The following is a 15,454-nucleotide window of genomic DNA, read 5'->3' on the forward strand; positions in this document are numbered from 1 at the left end:
GGGGCACATATCTGGGCATAACTATTGTGAGGGGGCACATATCTGAGCATAACTATTGTGAGGGGGCACATATCTGGGCATAACTATGGTGAGGGGGCACATATCTGGGCATAACTATGGTGAGGGGGCACATATCTGGGCATAACTATGGTGAGGGGGCACATATCTGGGCATAACTATGGTGAGGGGGGACAGTGTGGGCGTTACTATTACATGATGGCACAAAGGGGGAATAATTACTATGTGAGGGCATTAAAGGGACTGGCTGTGTATAGTTATGCTTTGGGCAGGGTTAGAGGGGAGGTTATGCCAGACATATTGTCCCCCTTTGCAATTTTATAAAGTTGGGAGTTCTTTGACAGATCGTCACATGACCGTACACTATACTGTGGCCTACTCATAGCACAGGGGCCTGTTTATTACAGGATTATGGGTTACCAGTCTTTCATTTGACATTTTTTAAGCACCTACTGTAAATGACAGTGCTCCGCCTATAGGAAGACTGCCTTCGCTACGCAACTCGCGCACCATGAAAAATGACGTCACCACGCGGCGCTCCGCTGTCCATGACGCCGTTCCCCGCCGCGCGCTCTGGTTGTCTATAAAGTGGGCGTGTCGTCGCTATGGAAACACTGCGTGTGCTGAGCTGCGCGCCACTGTAGTGCCCGCCACCGACAGGTAAACGGCAGGGAGCGCGTCTGTGTGCGGCGCCATAGAGGAGAGCGGGCCGCCCTCACATGTAATAAGCACCTACCGTCACAGATGAGGCTCTGGTGGTCAAACAGTGCGCAGTAGTGTCTGTGTGGTAGCCACACGTGGGCTCCTCTGCAGTCTGTAGTGGTCGGCCACGCAGAATCACATAAGTAATAATTCAGTCCCATTATCAAGCACTGAGTTTGCGCCTCACTGGCTGTAAGTTGCTATTTTGACGCAATTTACCAATGGACACGTGTTTTGGGCAGAGGCCATGCGTCCTGGACTAGAAAACGGCAGCTGCCGTTTGTTCAGTCAGGTGTTAACAAAATATGAAGTATCCATAAGATACAATGTATCCCTATGTGTATCGGTCACTGCGTGCTGCCATATGGGTCCGGCCTGGCTATAGGGCGCCCCATTGCATCTGGTTAAGATGCCTTAGTTTAGATTCACATGTGCAGGATTTGTTCAGGTTTTTAATGCAGTTTTTGAAGCCAGAACTAGCAGTGGATTACAAAAACAGTAACCTGTCCTTTTATACCTCTCCTTTCAAAAACTGCATAAAAAAACCTACAAGTGTGAATCTACTCTTTAACATTTGCAACTAACAGGATGACTCCATGGGATAGGGGTGATACAGTCTTGATTAGTGGGGGTTAAACTGTTTGGACTCCCAGTATGGATGGGGGGGGGGGGGGATTTCTGGTTTTCCCAGTTAGGCTGAGTTCACATCACCGTTTAGTTTTCTGATCCATCAGAAGAACAGAAAAATAAAGAACCCAGTCTTAGTTGCGAGATTGTGGCTAGGATAGATTTGAAGGGAGCTGCCGACCAGTAGGTGTCCTGCTGCGTCATTCAAGATCTGTGGCTGACGGAAACTGCTTAGTGCAGGCTGTAGATGGGGGATGGCTGTGATGCGGACCCATTGACTTGAATGGGTCTGCAATCTGCCAAAGATGAAACGTGTTCTATCTTTTTGCGTTGCGGAGGCAAGGGCTTCCGATCCGTACCTCCGCTCTGCAAAAGATAGGTGTAGTCCTATCTTCGGTCGTATGAAACGGATTGCGGACCCATTCAAGTACATGGGTCCGCCTCCGCAGCACGGAGTGCACTCAACCAGTGGCCGAATGTTGCGGACTGGCCGCTGTACGATCCACAATTCAGGTAATGAGCCAGTACGCTCGTGGACATGAGCCCTAAGGCTTTCTGCATACACTGCAGATTACGCCTGGATTTTTACGCAGGAAAAACCGCAGTGTAAGGGTGCATGCACACGACCGTAAGTGTTTTGCGGTCCGCAAATCATGCATTTTGCAGACTGCACATGGCCGGCGCTATATAGAGAATGCCTATTCTTGCGGACAAGAATAGGACATGCTTTATCTTTTTTGTGGGGCCACGGAACGGATGCGGACAGCACACTGTGTGCTGTCCGCATCTTTTGCGGCCCCATCGAAATGAATGGGTCCGTACCTGTTCCGCAAATTTGAGAAACGGATGCGGAGCCATTTATACGGTTGTGTGAATGCACCCTAATACAGTACCAGCAAAGTGTATGAGATTAGACAGTCCTGGTCTGCAAAACAGACAAGAATAGGACTTGCGGATCACTTCCTTTTTTTTTTTTGTGTGGCCCCATTGAAATTAATGGTTCCGCATACGGGCCGCAAAAAACCCCGAAATGGACACAGACAAAAAATACTTCTGTGTGCATGAGCCCTAATACTGTTCCGCGCATTATCGCAGAGTACCCTTATATTAACACCCCGTATCTGTCTTTTCAGGGGTATGTGTGTCCAGAAAGTAAACTGGATTGATGCACCATGTCAAGCAGACAGCTGCACTTATCAGTCGTGAATCCGCCTCCGCCAGAATACATTAATCGCAAGAAGACCGGGCGTCTGACTAACCAGCTTCAGTACCTGGAGAAGGTGGTGTTGAAGACATTATGGAAACACAATTTTTCCTGGCCATTCCAACAGCCTGTAGATGCTGCAAAGTTGAACCTCCCTGTAAGGCTGTGAATCCGTAACTTGTACCACGTATCGCTGTGTAAGAGAACGTGTGAGGTTAAAGGGAACCTGTCACCTCCCAACACAATCCCAAGCCGCCAGCAGTAAAAAAAAAACGGACCCATCACTAAATTGACTTTTAATGTTTTTAGTGACGGATCCGTTTTTTTCCGTTTTGATTTCACACAACTGCCTCCTAACGGAATGGATGCATCCTGATGTGCAAAATCAAAACGGATCCGTTTAATTCTAGTATTGAGATCCTCGAACAGACCGCAATACCGGAATTAACAACGCAAGTGTGAAAGTAGCCTTACTACTTATACTCTCACTTTTGGGAACTGCCTCAGCCATGTAGCAGAGTTAAGAACGGTCACTTAAAGGGAACCTGTCACCCCCCCCAAAACCTTCCCAAGTCGCCAGCAGTACCTGCGTGTAGCCAGCGGTACCTGCGTGTAGCCAGCGGTGTGTTTCTGATGATGCCTTTCTTTCTGAAGGCAGATGCAGCAAAAGTACAGAAAACTTTGTTTTATCCCCTGCCGGCGCGCTTCTCCACTCATGCTTGCGGCCTCCTTGCTCCAAGTCACGGTAACCGCGCCCCTTCCCTGCCCCTTCGCTTTGACTGACAGCTGGCTTTGCCGAACTCTCTGCATAATCGCTGTCAGTCACGGCGAAGGAAGAAAGGCATCATCAGAAACACGCTGCTGGCTACACGCAGGTACTGCGGGCGGCTTGGGAAGGTTTTGCGAAGTGACAGGCTCCCTTTAAGTAACCACTCTCGACTCTGCTACATGGCTGAGGAAGTTCCCAAAAGTGAGAGTATAAGTAGTAAGGCTACTTTCACACAAGCGTTGTTAATTCCGGTATTGAGGTCTGTCAGAGGATCTCAATACCAGAATTAAACGGATCCATTTTGATTTTGCACATCAGTATGCATCCATTCCGTTAGGATGCGGTTGTGCGAAATCAAAACGGGAAAAAACCGATCCGTCACTAAATACATTGAAAGTCAATGAGTGATGGGTCCGTTTTTTTTAGGCTCCATACATTGTTTTCAGTGCCGGGTCAGTGCAGCGGTTTTGTGTGCGGTCACAAAACAGAATGCTCACAGAATGGAAGACATCCTGAGCGGATCTCTTTCCATTCAGAAATAATGCATGAGGACTAAGGCTACTTTCACACCAGCGTTTTGGCTTTCTGTTTCCGAGATCCGTCATGGGCTCTCACAAGCGGTCCAAAACGGATCAGTTTTGCCCAAATGCATTCTGAGAGGAAAAGGGTCCGCTCAGAATGCATCAGTTTGCCTCCGATCAGTCACCATTCCGCTCTGGAGGCGGACGACAAAACACTGCCTGCAGCGTTTTGCTGTCCGCCTGACGAAGCGGAGCCAAACGGATCCATCCTGACACACAATGTAAGTCAATGGGGACGGATCCATTTTCTCTGACACAATAGAAAATGGATCCGTCCCCCATTGACTTTCTATGGTGTTCAAGACAGATCCATCATGGCTATAGAAGACATAATACAACCGGATCCGTTCATAACGGATGCATGCGGTTGCATTATTGTAACGGAAGCGTTTTTGCAGATCCATGACGGATCTGCAAAACACGCTAATGTAAAACTAGCCTAAACGGAAACGTTTTTTTTTTTCCAGTATTGACATCTTCTGCCGGATCTCAGTACCGGAAAACCACAACGCAAGTGTGAAAGTAGCCTTAGCTGTTTTGTAGCCACCCTAGCACCTTTGGATGTCTGCCTTTAAGATCTGTGATATAACGGCATCTGTAAAGTGCCAGACGGTAAATGAATCTGACCTTGAACATGTCCTTGTTTCCAGTACAACCATTAGATTGTGTCACAAGGGGCGGTGAAATCCACTGCAGTTTTCCAGTGATTTTCACTCTCTGCATCACAAAGGGGGAAATCAATACATTGACAGGCTGAAAAATGAAATTCCAAACTACAGGTCAATTTCTGCTGCAGATTTTATTTTATTTTTTTCACAACGTATGGAGGATATTTCTTAACATCTAATCACTTTGCTGTTACTGTTAATGGGCAGGAGCAGTTGTAGTTCTACTCCGTCCCATTCACATGAATAGGATGGAGGAGCTGTGAATGCACTGCTCTGCGCTACAGATGTCAGCAGTAAAGAGAAAACCCCAGGGATTGGCAGCACTACTTATCCCACACACTTGGGTACGGACCAGTAGACAGGCTTCAAGCCGGGTGGTGCACGCAGATGGGGGTCCCAACTCATCCAGAAGCTTCAATAATCCGCAGCACTCGTCAGTAGTGGATGTAAAATGGTGATTTATTCGCTCAGACAGCTAGATTATAGCGACGTTTCGACCATGGTTGGTCTTTATCAAGCAATGAAGTCCCATATCCCAAGAGTGCCTTAAATAGTGTACAGAAGTGGGTACATTGGTGGCTGTGTACAGTGTGGGAGTATACTTATGTCTGCACAGAACAACATCAATGACATCCAGGTGATATACCTTAGAACACAAGTGGTGATTAAAACAATACATTCCATTATACCCTATTAGAGATGATGATCCCTGCGAAGGCCACGCAATCCACGCTAGTCTCAGTGAAGCGCCAAATACCGCCATTCCCGTCTCCTCATCGCGCATGCGTCAGCGCCCTATCACAGCTAATAGCTAAAGGGCTATTACGGACCAACAGTCTCTAGCTAGAGACCCACAAGAAGAAAACTCGGAGGGACCGTGTTTTTTCTTGTGGGTCTCTAGCTAGAGACTGTTGGTCCGTAATAGCCCTTTAATGGCCTCTATATAATATGGCATGGAAGTTTTGACTGGTACTCCCCCTGCTGTTAAATGGCTGTCGGCTTACCCAGCTCCCCGACTGACAGATGAGACAGACCCCTTCCCTCTTGGTTAAGGAAGCGTCCCAGTCTCCCTGACGACCGGAGGGTATACGTGACTAGCCAGCTTATAGGTCTGTGGCAACAGCTGACATCATAATAGGCCTCCTTTTTTCTATTGGCTCCAGCTTCCCCTTTTTTCTATTGGCTCCGGGGTTGGCAAGCCGCTGACCGTCACGGATGGCCTTTTTTCTTATTGGCCGACGTCATGTAATGCCTCCGCTGCCTATTAGCTGTGATAGGGCGCTGACGCATGTGCAATGAGGAGACGGGAACGCCGGTATTTGGCGCTTCACTGAGACTAGCGTGGATTGCACGGCCTTCGCAGGGATCATCATCTCTAATAGGGTATAATGGAATGTATTGTTTTAATCACCACTTGTGTTCTAAGGTATATCACCTGGATGTCATTGATGTTGTTCTGTGCAGACATAAGTATACTCCCACACTGTACACAGCCACCAATGGACCCACTTCTGTACACTATTTAAGGCACTCTGGGCATATGGGACTTCATTGCTTGATAAAGACCAACCATGGTTGAAACGTCGCTATAATCTAGCTGTCTGAGCAAATAAATCACCATTTTACATCAACTACTGGCGAGTGCTGCGGATTATTGAAGCTTCCAGCAGTAAAGAGAAGGCATCGCTCGCACAAGCACTGCATTCTCTTCAAACAGCTGATTAATGTTGGTGCCGAGAGTCGGACCCCCACTGATCTGATATTGATGACCTATCCTGAAGATAGGTTATCAATATAGGAAACTGGACATCCCCTTGAAATTTACTTTTCCATGTCAATATCTTTATTAAAAAAAAAACATAAAATCCTGCAATTTCTGCACTATCCACCAGGCCTTATAATAGACCCCACGTCTTCATAAGTACAGATAGTTTTACTGTTATCTGCTTATTACAGGCAGGATTAGAATGACAGATATCACCTATATATAGATAACACAGGAACCAGCATTCACAATAGGTGATATCACAACTTATCTGCTCCCTCCTGACCTCTGCACAGGTCACAGAGCATGCCTAGAAAACTCACCCATAGAAGTCAGAGGTCTTTTCCTGTCCATTGTGGTCTATGGCCCATGGCAGCTGCCGTAAAGCATGTCTCTTCATGCTGTCCACAACTTCTAAAGCAAGATGGCCGCCCCCATAATCATGGTCAGGAAACGGAATAAAAAAAATCTGCAGTCAGAAAATAAAGAGATTAGGGAAAAAAGGATGTGTGTCAAAATCTGGTTTTCAACGTCAGGAAAAAATGTGGGTGACTTTCCCTTTAAGCAAATCCTATCTAGGGGCGTGGACTGTTACCTCGAAATATTTTTGAAATGTCTTGATCTATTGTACCAGAAAAATGTTTCTGACACTAAGTAATTAGCTGACTGATATCCAGATAATACCCGCTTATACACTTCATGTCTTCTCTAGCTTATACACTTCATGTCTTCTCTAGTAGTAATTGGCTTTCACGGTATACACAGGTGACCGCAAAATCAACTTTTAATCCCATTTTATGATTTTGGTTGCGTAATGCAGGTCATATACTTTAGCTTTATGTGCAATCTAGCGATTAGGCCCACCGGTCAGTCATATTCTAAGATATCGCTATATTCGCCAGCTGTTTGGGGGGGGCAGAGGGGAGGTTTGTACTAAAAGCACAATAATGACACCAAATACTGGAGCTTGTGAGCATACCAAAGTCTTCATTTTAGTGTCTTATTAAAAGCATAACTCGTCTGAAGATTATGCAAGGCAAATTAATTGTCTGGTTCCTGACAACTTACCCCAATTAGTCTGTTTTTCTGAGATATGAGGAATAATTGACACAAGGGGTAAAGATAGAAAGGTCGCCCTATCAGTCTTGCAGCAGCTAAAGTATTTCATCACGAGCTACCAAGTCTCTGAGCGATAAAGTTCATTTTCATACTTGTCGCTTAGTAAGCAATTATTGTGTATCACGTTCTATAATTATTATTAAAGGGGTCTCTATGAGCATCAGTGTTTGATTGGTAAGGTCTGACCACTGGCACACCCACCCATGTTTATAACTCAGCGGTATAGGAGGTAAGTAAGGTGTACTAGCCGATGCAGCTGCTTTCCAAAACGATACCAGTGCTGACCAGGGGCGAAACTAAAGGCTCATGGGCCCTGGTGCAAGAGTTCAGCTTGGGCCCCCTTCCTTCAATGCACATAGCCTTCCTGCTGCCTGAGGAAAAAATTGAAACTGTCTCAAAAATGATATTCGAATGGGGAGAGAAAAATCTAAAGTCCATTTCAGCTGTTCATTTAAAAGGAGAAGAGAACATATTAGAAGACTATCTCAGCAGACAGACTCTAAGGGAAAGAGAATGGTACTTGAATCAAGAAATCTTCAGACAGATCTAGGAGAAGTGGGGTCTTCCAGTCCTGGATCTGTTTGCCTCAGAACAGGAAGGTGAACATTTTTTATTCCTTCCGAGGGTCTAAATCAAGTAAATGAGCTTTCGCTGACATGGGCCTAGGGACCTGCTTTATGCATTTCCACCATTCTCCCTGATTCCAAGGACTCTGAAGATAAGAGAAGGGGCACAGGTCATAATGATTGCTCCTTATTGGACAAAAAGATATTGCTTCCCCCTGCTTCAGAATCTTTCTGCAGGGGAACATTGGATTCTGCCTTAAATTCCTGACCTTCTATCTGGACTCTTCCCTCCATCCCAACATTCAGCAACTACACCTAGCGCCTTGGAGATTATTAAAAAATATGGTGTTTTCTGAGGCCGTTATATCTACTTTGCTACATAGCAGAAAGCAGATTACATCAAAAATCTATGTACGCACCCGGAATACCTTTTTCTTGTTTGCGGGTAGTCGCTGGGACCCTCAAGGTAGTTTTGATGTAGGCCTGATTTTAGAATTCTTGCAAGCAGGATTTGATAAATGTCTTGGAACCAGTATGCTAAAGGTACAGATATCCGCCCTCAGTACCTTTCTACTTATTAAACTAACAAAAGTTTCCTTGGTTATTAGATTCCTTAAAGGTACAAGTAGATTATGGCCTTTTCTTTTTTTCGTGAAAGTTCCTCCTTGGGATCTAAACATTGTTCTCTCTGCCCTCACGTTTGTGCCTTTTGAGCCACTTTCAGATTTATACCCCTGAGATTGTTGACTCTGAAAACCACTTTTCTTATAGCTATTACTTCGGTAGGGAGGTACAGGAGGGTGGGAGAAATCCAGGCCTTTTCCTGTGAACAACCATACCTTTCAGTGCTGGATGACGGAGAAAAACATGGAAAGAAACTCTGGGGAATGCCTAAGAATCACTAAGTTTCACTGCCAACAAAAAATAGCGTTACCATCCTTTCCATAGCATCACCACGACGGCAACACAAGGAGATTGACCCCTGACCTCTGTAGGGGCAGAAAGCAGAGAGGAGGGAGGGCTCTCTCCGGTATTATCTGGTGCCTGCTCCCGGGGTGCTGGGCTCCCGCCTGTGCTCTAGTAGTCTTCAGCTGGGTTATGCACCCGGCGCCGTCCGAGCGCTATATAAATTGTAATTTCCGGCGCCGGGACGACATCACCGGAAGTAACGAAGGCGGCGCGCTGGCCATATATGCGGCGGGATCCTGGAGGACGTTTCAAAAATCTCCTTCTCGTCAGCGTTCCTGGTAGTGGGGAGTTCGTGGCTCCTCTATCCCTTCCAGGATGTCTGCACCAGAACATGCTGAGTCTGCTGCGCCGCCTTCCGTAAGTCCCCAGTGAGGGAAAGGAATTTTTAATGCCTTTTAACTTTTCTGGGCAAATATTGTGGATCCTTTATGCCTTCCCTAATACTAATGGGGCTCCAATCTCTTTGCTCTTAGATCCCTAAAGAAATGCAAAGAAAGCCTAAAAAATCCACAAAATGTATTTCTTGCTATAAAAGTTTACCAGATGATCATTCGAAATAACTATGCAGTGATTGCATTGCTAGGATTATACTTGATGAACAACCATCATTAATGGATTAGTTCAGAGCCATGATGCAGGAGGAAATTAAATCTTTTGCGTCTGTCTGCGTTACACAAAGATACCCCTCTTCAAATCGAGCCTCCACATAAGCGACTGAAAACAGGGGATTCCATTTCCTCTGAGTCAGATGACTTTGGGGATAGTGCCTCTTCTTCCAAAGTATGGGAGAAGGAAGACAGACAATGAGAGAGATATCTCTGAAGGCAGAAGAAAATTCTATTTTGTGTCAGAGGATATGCCCAAGCTACTGAAAGCAGTCAGGGCAACCATAGGGGTAGAAGAAATACTAACAGCTCCTTCTGTTCAGGAAGAAATGTTTGGAGGTCTTAGAGTGAAGAAAACTAGGGTCTTTCCTATTAATGATAATGAGAACATTAAAGGAATGATATTGGACGAATGGTCTGATCCGTAGAAGCGTCTAGGAATTTCCAGAGCTTATCAGAATCGTTTGCTGTTTGATCAGGAGGAAGCAAAAATCTTTAATACGATTCCTAAAATAGATGCTCGGGTAGCGAAGGTCTATAAAAAGACCTCCTTTCCTTTTGAGGACGCTTCACAACTAAGGGACCCTATGGACAGGAAGACTGATCTATTACGTAGGTCCTGGGACGCTGCTATGTACAATCTAAAATTTAACATAGCTGCTACCTCTGTAGCCAGGTCCATGTTTGTCTGGCTTTCTGAGTTAGAAAATCGTGTCTAGTAATGAAGAAGTTCTAAATGCGCTCCCCCTTTTAAAATCCACCATGGTATTCCTAGCGGATTCCTCCGCAGAATCTGTGCGTTTTGCGGCTAAGGACGCTGGACTCTCAAATGCGTCTCGGAGTGCCCTTTGGGTAAAATGTTGGTCTGGAGACAAGGTCTCTAAATAAGAACTCTGTTCTATTCCTTTCTCGGGTGAATATATATTCGGACCTGAATTGGATAAAATCCTTGAAGGCTTCTGATAAAAAGAAAGGGTTACCAGAAGAAAAAGTCTACAAAAAGAAATATCCCTTTCGTGCCCCCTCTAATCAGAACAGATCCTACAGTGGTATAGGGAAAACGGGGCGTTATAGCTACTCTAAAGGAGGGAGAGGAAAGGGTTTCCTCTCCTCATCTCAGAAGGGAAACGAAAATCAGTGACGCCAGGGTGGGGGGAAGGCTGAAGATGTTTCTTCCTTTCTAAATCCATGGGCTCTAAGAATTATCAAATTGGGTTACAGTATTCAATTCTCTGCCCTTCCCCCAAGAAGATTTATAGTTTCAAAACTCCCTGCTCTGTCTCAAAGCCCAATTTGGAAGGGTGTTCAGGAGTTAATATCCAAACATGTGATAACAGAAGTCCCCACATTGGAAAGAGGAAAAGGGTTCTATTCAAACCTTTTTTTGGGGTGAAAAAGAGGGTTCCTTTCGAACCATTATAAATATGAAGCTCCTAAACAAGTTCATTTCCTACCGAAGATTTTGTATGGAGACCCTATATTCTATCATTCCCCTGTTACAGGAAGATTCAGTTATGTGCACGGTAGATTTAAGCGACGCATACTACCATGTCCCAATACATCACAGTTCCTAACAATTCCTGAGATTTGCAATAAAAGACCACAAGGGCGGTATTCACCATTACCAATTTACCTCTCTCCCTTTCGGCATATCTTCGGCCCAGCAAGTGTTTACAAAACTGATAATAGAGGTAGTAGCGTATCTGAGGAAGAAGGGATTGACAATCTTCCCTTACCTGGACAATTTTTTAATAACCAACAACTCTGCCCCCCAAATACAAAGGGACCTGGACGTCTTTCTACTGAGCTTGGACAGTCTGTAATGGATGGTCAACAGAGTGAAGTCAAACCTAGTACCATCAACCAAAATGAGGTTTCTAGGAGTTATCCTAGACTCTCAAATAGTTAACCAGTCTACCTCGGGGGAAGATATCAGATATACAAAGGAAGATCACAGTATTTTCTTGCAGAAGGACCTATTCCATCAGAGACTCAATGAGTCTTCTAGGTATCCTCACTTCCTGCATCCCATCAGTCCAATGGTGTCAGATTAACTTCAGATCTCTTCAAATGTGGATACTCAGCGTATGGGACAAACAAGTTTCCTCTCTAGATCAGAGTTACCATACCTCAAAGAACAAAATCCTCACTTCAGTGGTGGATGATCCAGGAAAATATGTCCAGAGGAGTAACATGGAGGAAGATGCCTCACACCCAGATTACCACAGATGCAAGCCAGTTGGGCTGGGGATCGAAAGTCTGAGATGTATATTATCAGGGTCCATGGTCCAATTTAATCAGGATTCAGTCGTCGAACTATTGGGAGCTGAGGGCGGTATGGGAAACTCCTAAAGATTGCAGAGTCACAGCTCCAGGGCCATCACTTAAAAATTCTTTCAGACAATACGACGACAATAAATTACCTAAATCATCAAGGAGGTACGAGATCAATGAGCCTGATAAGACTATCCACAAGAATATTCAGTTGGGCAAAAATAAACATACAATCAATTTCAGCGGTTCATCTGAAAGGATCCCTGAATATAGAAGCGGACTACCTGAGCCGGAAGAAGATAGACCAATCGGAATAGTCTTTGAACAAGGAGGTTTTCCATATGATAACGAACAAATGGGGCATACCGGAGGTGGACCTGTTTGCCCCTCGGGAAAATTCAAAGGTTCCAACATTTTGCTCCCTAGACCTCAGGGACAACCCGTGGATTCTAGATGCTTTCTCCTTCACATGGGACCAAGCGCTTTACTATGCCTTCCCGCCACTTCTGATAATACCAAGAGTGATACAGAAGAGTTACCAGGACAGAACAAACATCATTCTAATAACACCTTGTTGGCCGAAAAAGAGCTGGTTTCCCATTCTTCGGAAGATGGCCGTCGAATAGAACCATAGCTCCTCCCAAGGAGGAAGGACCTTCTACATCAGGGTCCAATTTTTCACCCGGACCCGGACTTTCTAAATTTGGCAGCTTGGATCCTGAAACCCAAATCTTGAAACATCAAGGTCTTTCGGATTCGGTGATTTCTACTCAAGGCCTCCAGAAAGAAAGTTACCTTCACCATTTATATAAAGATATGTAAGAAATGTTGTTCTTGGTCGGGATTATCTTCTCCTAATAAATCCGTTCCCAATATACAATTGATTCTGGACTTCTTGCAGAATGGCTTTGATATGGGTTTAAGACCTTCTACCCTCAAAGTTTAAGTGTCAGCGTTAAGTTGTTTCTATGACACTGATTTAGCAAGTTATAAATGGATCAAGAGATTTGAACGAGGTTACCAGACTACGTCCAACAATAAAATCTCGTATTTCTACCTGGGATTTAAATATTGTTCTCACAGGATTATCGTGTCCCCCCTTTGAACCATTGAGTGAATGTTCTTTAAAATTAAAATCGTTCAAGACTTCATTCCTGGTGGCCATTACCACTGCCCAAAGAATTAGCTAACTACAGGCGTTATCCATGAAGGGAACCTTACCTTCAAGTCAAAGATGATAGAATAATTCTGAAGCTAGACCCGGGGTTCATGCCGAAAGTAGTTTCTAAATTCCACAAGGATCAGGAGATCATGCTCCCATCTTTCTATGATAACCCTTCAGATGACAGGGAATTTACCTTTCACTCCCTAGATGTCAGACATGCTGTACTTGACTACATAGATTCTACAAAAGATCTTAGGAAATCTGACTGTCTTTGTTCAATTCAAGGGGAAAAAAAACAAAGGACAGAAGATTTCTAAATCTTCAACCTGTTATACTATTCAGAATCTTTCTTGTCCAGAAAATCTGAAGGCTCACTCTACCAGAGTGATGTCTTCCTCTCAGGCGGAGACAGCTGGTGTTTCCTTAGAAGAAATTGAAATTTGTAAAGCCGCTACTTGGTCTAGTGTCCATACTTTTGTTAAGCACTATAGACTAGACCTTTTCAAAAAATCTGACATGTCTTTTGGACAAAAAGTCCTTCAGGCTGTTACCCCCCTTGATTATATTTTGTACATCTCCTTGTGTTGCTGTCGTGGTGATGCTATGGAAAGCCAGAATTAGTACTCACCGGTAATTCTTTTTCCATGAGATCGCCACGATGGCACATATTTTCCCTCCCATTATCTTTTTCTTTTTTGGGATGCTATGAAGTAATATCTTCTCCTTTTTGGTTTAAAATTTAAATTTACTTGTTTATCCACCACCTTTCTACTCTTTTTTATTTTGGAATCACTGGTGTTGGTGGGAGGGGGGTATTTAAACCTTTCTCTGCTTCCTGCCCCTACAGATGTCTGGGGTCAATCTCCTTGTGTTGCCGTTGTGGCGATCTCATGGAAAAAGAATTACCGGTGAGTACTAATTCTGGCTTTTGTGCATCCCCAACTGAAGATCAGGAGGAAAATTTCCATCATCTAGATGTTAGGAGATGTCTTCTAGCCTATCTTAAAGCTACGGAATCCTTTAGAAAATCTGACCACCTTCTAGTCCAGTTTCAGGAAAAAAAATTCTGGGTCTGGGAGCCTCTAAGGCTTCGATAGCCCGTTGGATAAAACTAACGACCGGATTTTTCGCCCCATAAGACGCGCCTAGGTTTTAGAGGAGGACAATAAGAATTTTTTTTTTTTCATTAGAACTCAGGTCAGACCAGCAATCAGACCCTCAATGTTAATGAGACCCCCAATAAGAGCCCCATGCCTCTAATCAGCCACCATTGCCTCATATCAGCCCCAGTAGCCCCCATTGCCTCAGATCATCTCCCAGCAGCCCCATATTGTCTCAGATTATTAGCCCCCCAGCAGCCCCATATTGCCCCAGATCAGTCCCCAGCATCTCCATATTGCCCCCAGTATTTCCATATTGCCACCAGATCAGTCTCCAGCATCTCCATATTGCCCGCAGATCAGTCCCCAGCATTACCATATTGCCCCCAGCATCTCCATATTGCCGCATGTTTTATAAAATAAAAAACCCACTTGCCTCTCCTGCTCCTAGCTGCTGCAGCTCCTCACCCACAGCACGATCCTCTTCATCCTGCTGTCGGCTATGTTGTGAAGGCTGCGCACAGAGTGAGATCATAGAGCGCACTCACGCTGTGCATAGCCTTTACAGCTGAAAGCCGAGGACCTGTAAGCGATGATTAAAGCGCCTTCACCGCTTCCTGGTCCTCCGGTACTAATGAGTGCATCCATAATGGAAGCGCTCATTAGTATTCGCCCTATAACACACAGGGGCATTTCCCCCCCACTTTTGGGGGAAAAAATGCGTCTTATGGGGTGAAAAATAAGGTACCATCCTTTGTTACAAAGAAAAGAAGGTTACACCTCCCACTGGGTTGAACGCCCATTCCACAAGGGCTTTGTCCACTTCTTGGGCTGAAAGAGGTGCTGTTTTAGATGATCAGATATGTAGGGCAGCCACATGGTCCAACCCTATGACCTTTAGACATTATAAACTTGATGTTATGGCCAACCAGGATCTGGCGTTTGGACGGAAAGTCCTTTAGACTGTGGTTCCTCCCCCCTAAAAAAGTTCTACTCTAAAAGTCCTCCTATTAGTGCCGGCCGGTGTGGAGGCGTTAGGGAAAGATAACAATTACTCTTACCGGTAATTTCATTTCCCGTAGCCTCCACAACGGCACTGGGTTTTCCCCTCCCCCTCAAAAAAAAAAAAAAGAAAAGAGAATTCTATATTGTTTGTTTGTTCTATGTTACACATTGTATTTTCATGTGAAGATATTATGATTATGAAATGTCTTCGGTTCTCTGTTATTAACTGAAGTAGGTAGGAGGAGGTGTGTTTTTATTTTGGGCTTCCGCTGTTTCCTGTCCTTGGGAGGTGGGATCAAGCTCCTATCAGTGCCATT

General features: G+C 44.8%; 1 protein-coding gene across 1 annotated transcript in view; it reads left to right on the top strand.

Annotated features, from left to right (window-relative positions):
- Positions 1-595: 595 nt before the first annotated feature.
- The window catches only part of BRDT (bromodomain testis associated), a 63,528-nt gene continuing 48,669 nt past the window's right edge, over positions 596-15,454 (top strand). Inside the window, exons 1-2 of the mRNA XM_044301702.1 lie at positions 596-678; positions 2,481-2,708. Coding sequence (XP_044157637.1) covers positions 2,520-2,708 — 189 coding nt within the window. The 5' untranslated portion in view covers positions 596-678; positions 2,481-2,519. The remainder of the gene's footprint in view (positions 679-2,480; positions 2,709-15,454) is intronic.

This window comes from Bufo gargarizans, chromosome 7 (genome assembly GCF_014858855.1).
Source record: "Bufo gargarizans isolate SCDJY-AF-19 chromosome 7, ASM1485885v1, whole genome shotgun sequence".
Lineage (NCBI taxonomy): Eukaryota > Metazoa > Chordata > Amphibia > Anura > Bufonidae > Bufo > Bufo gargarizans.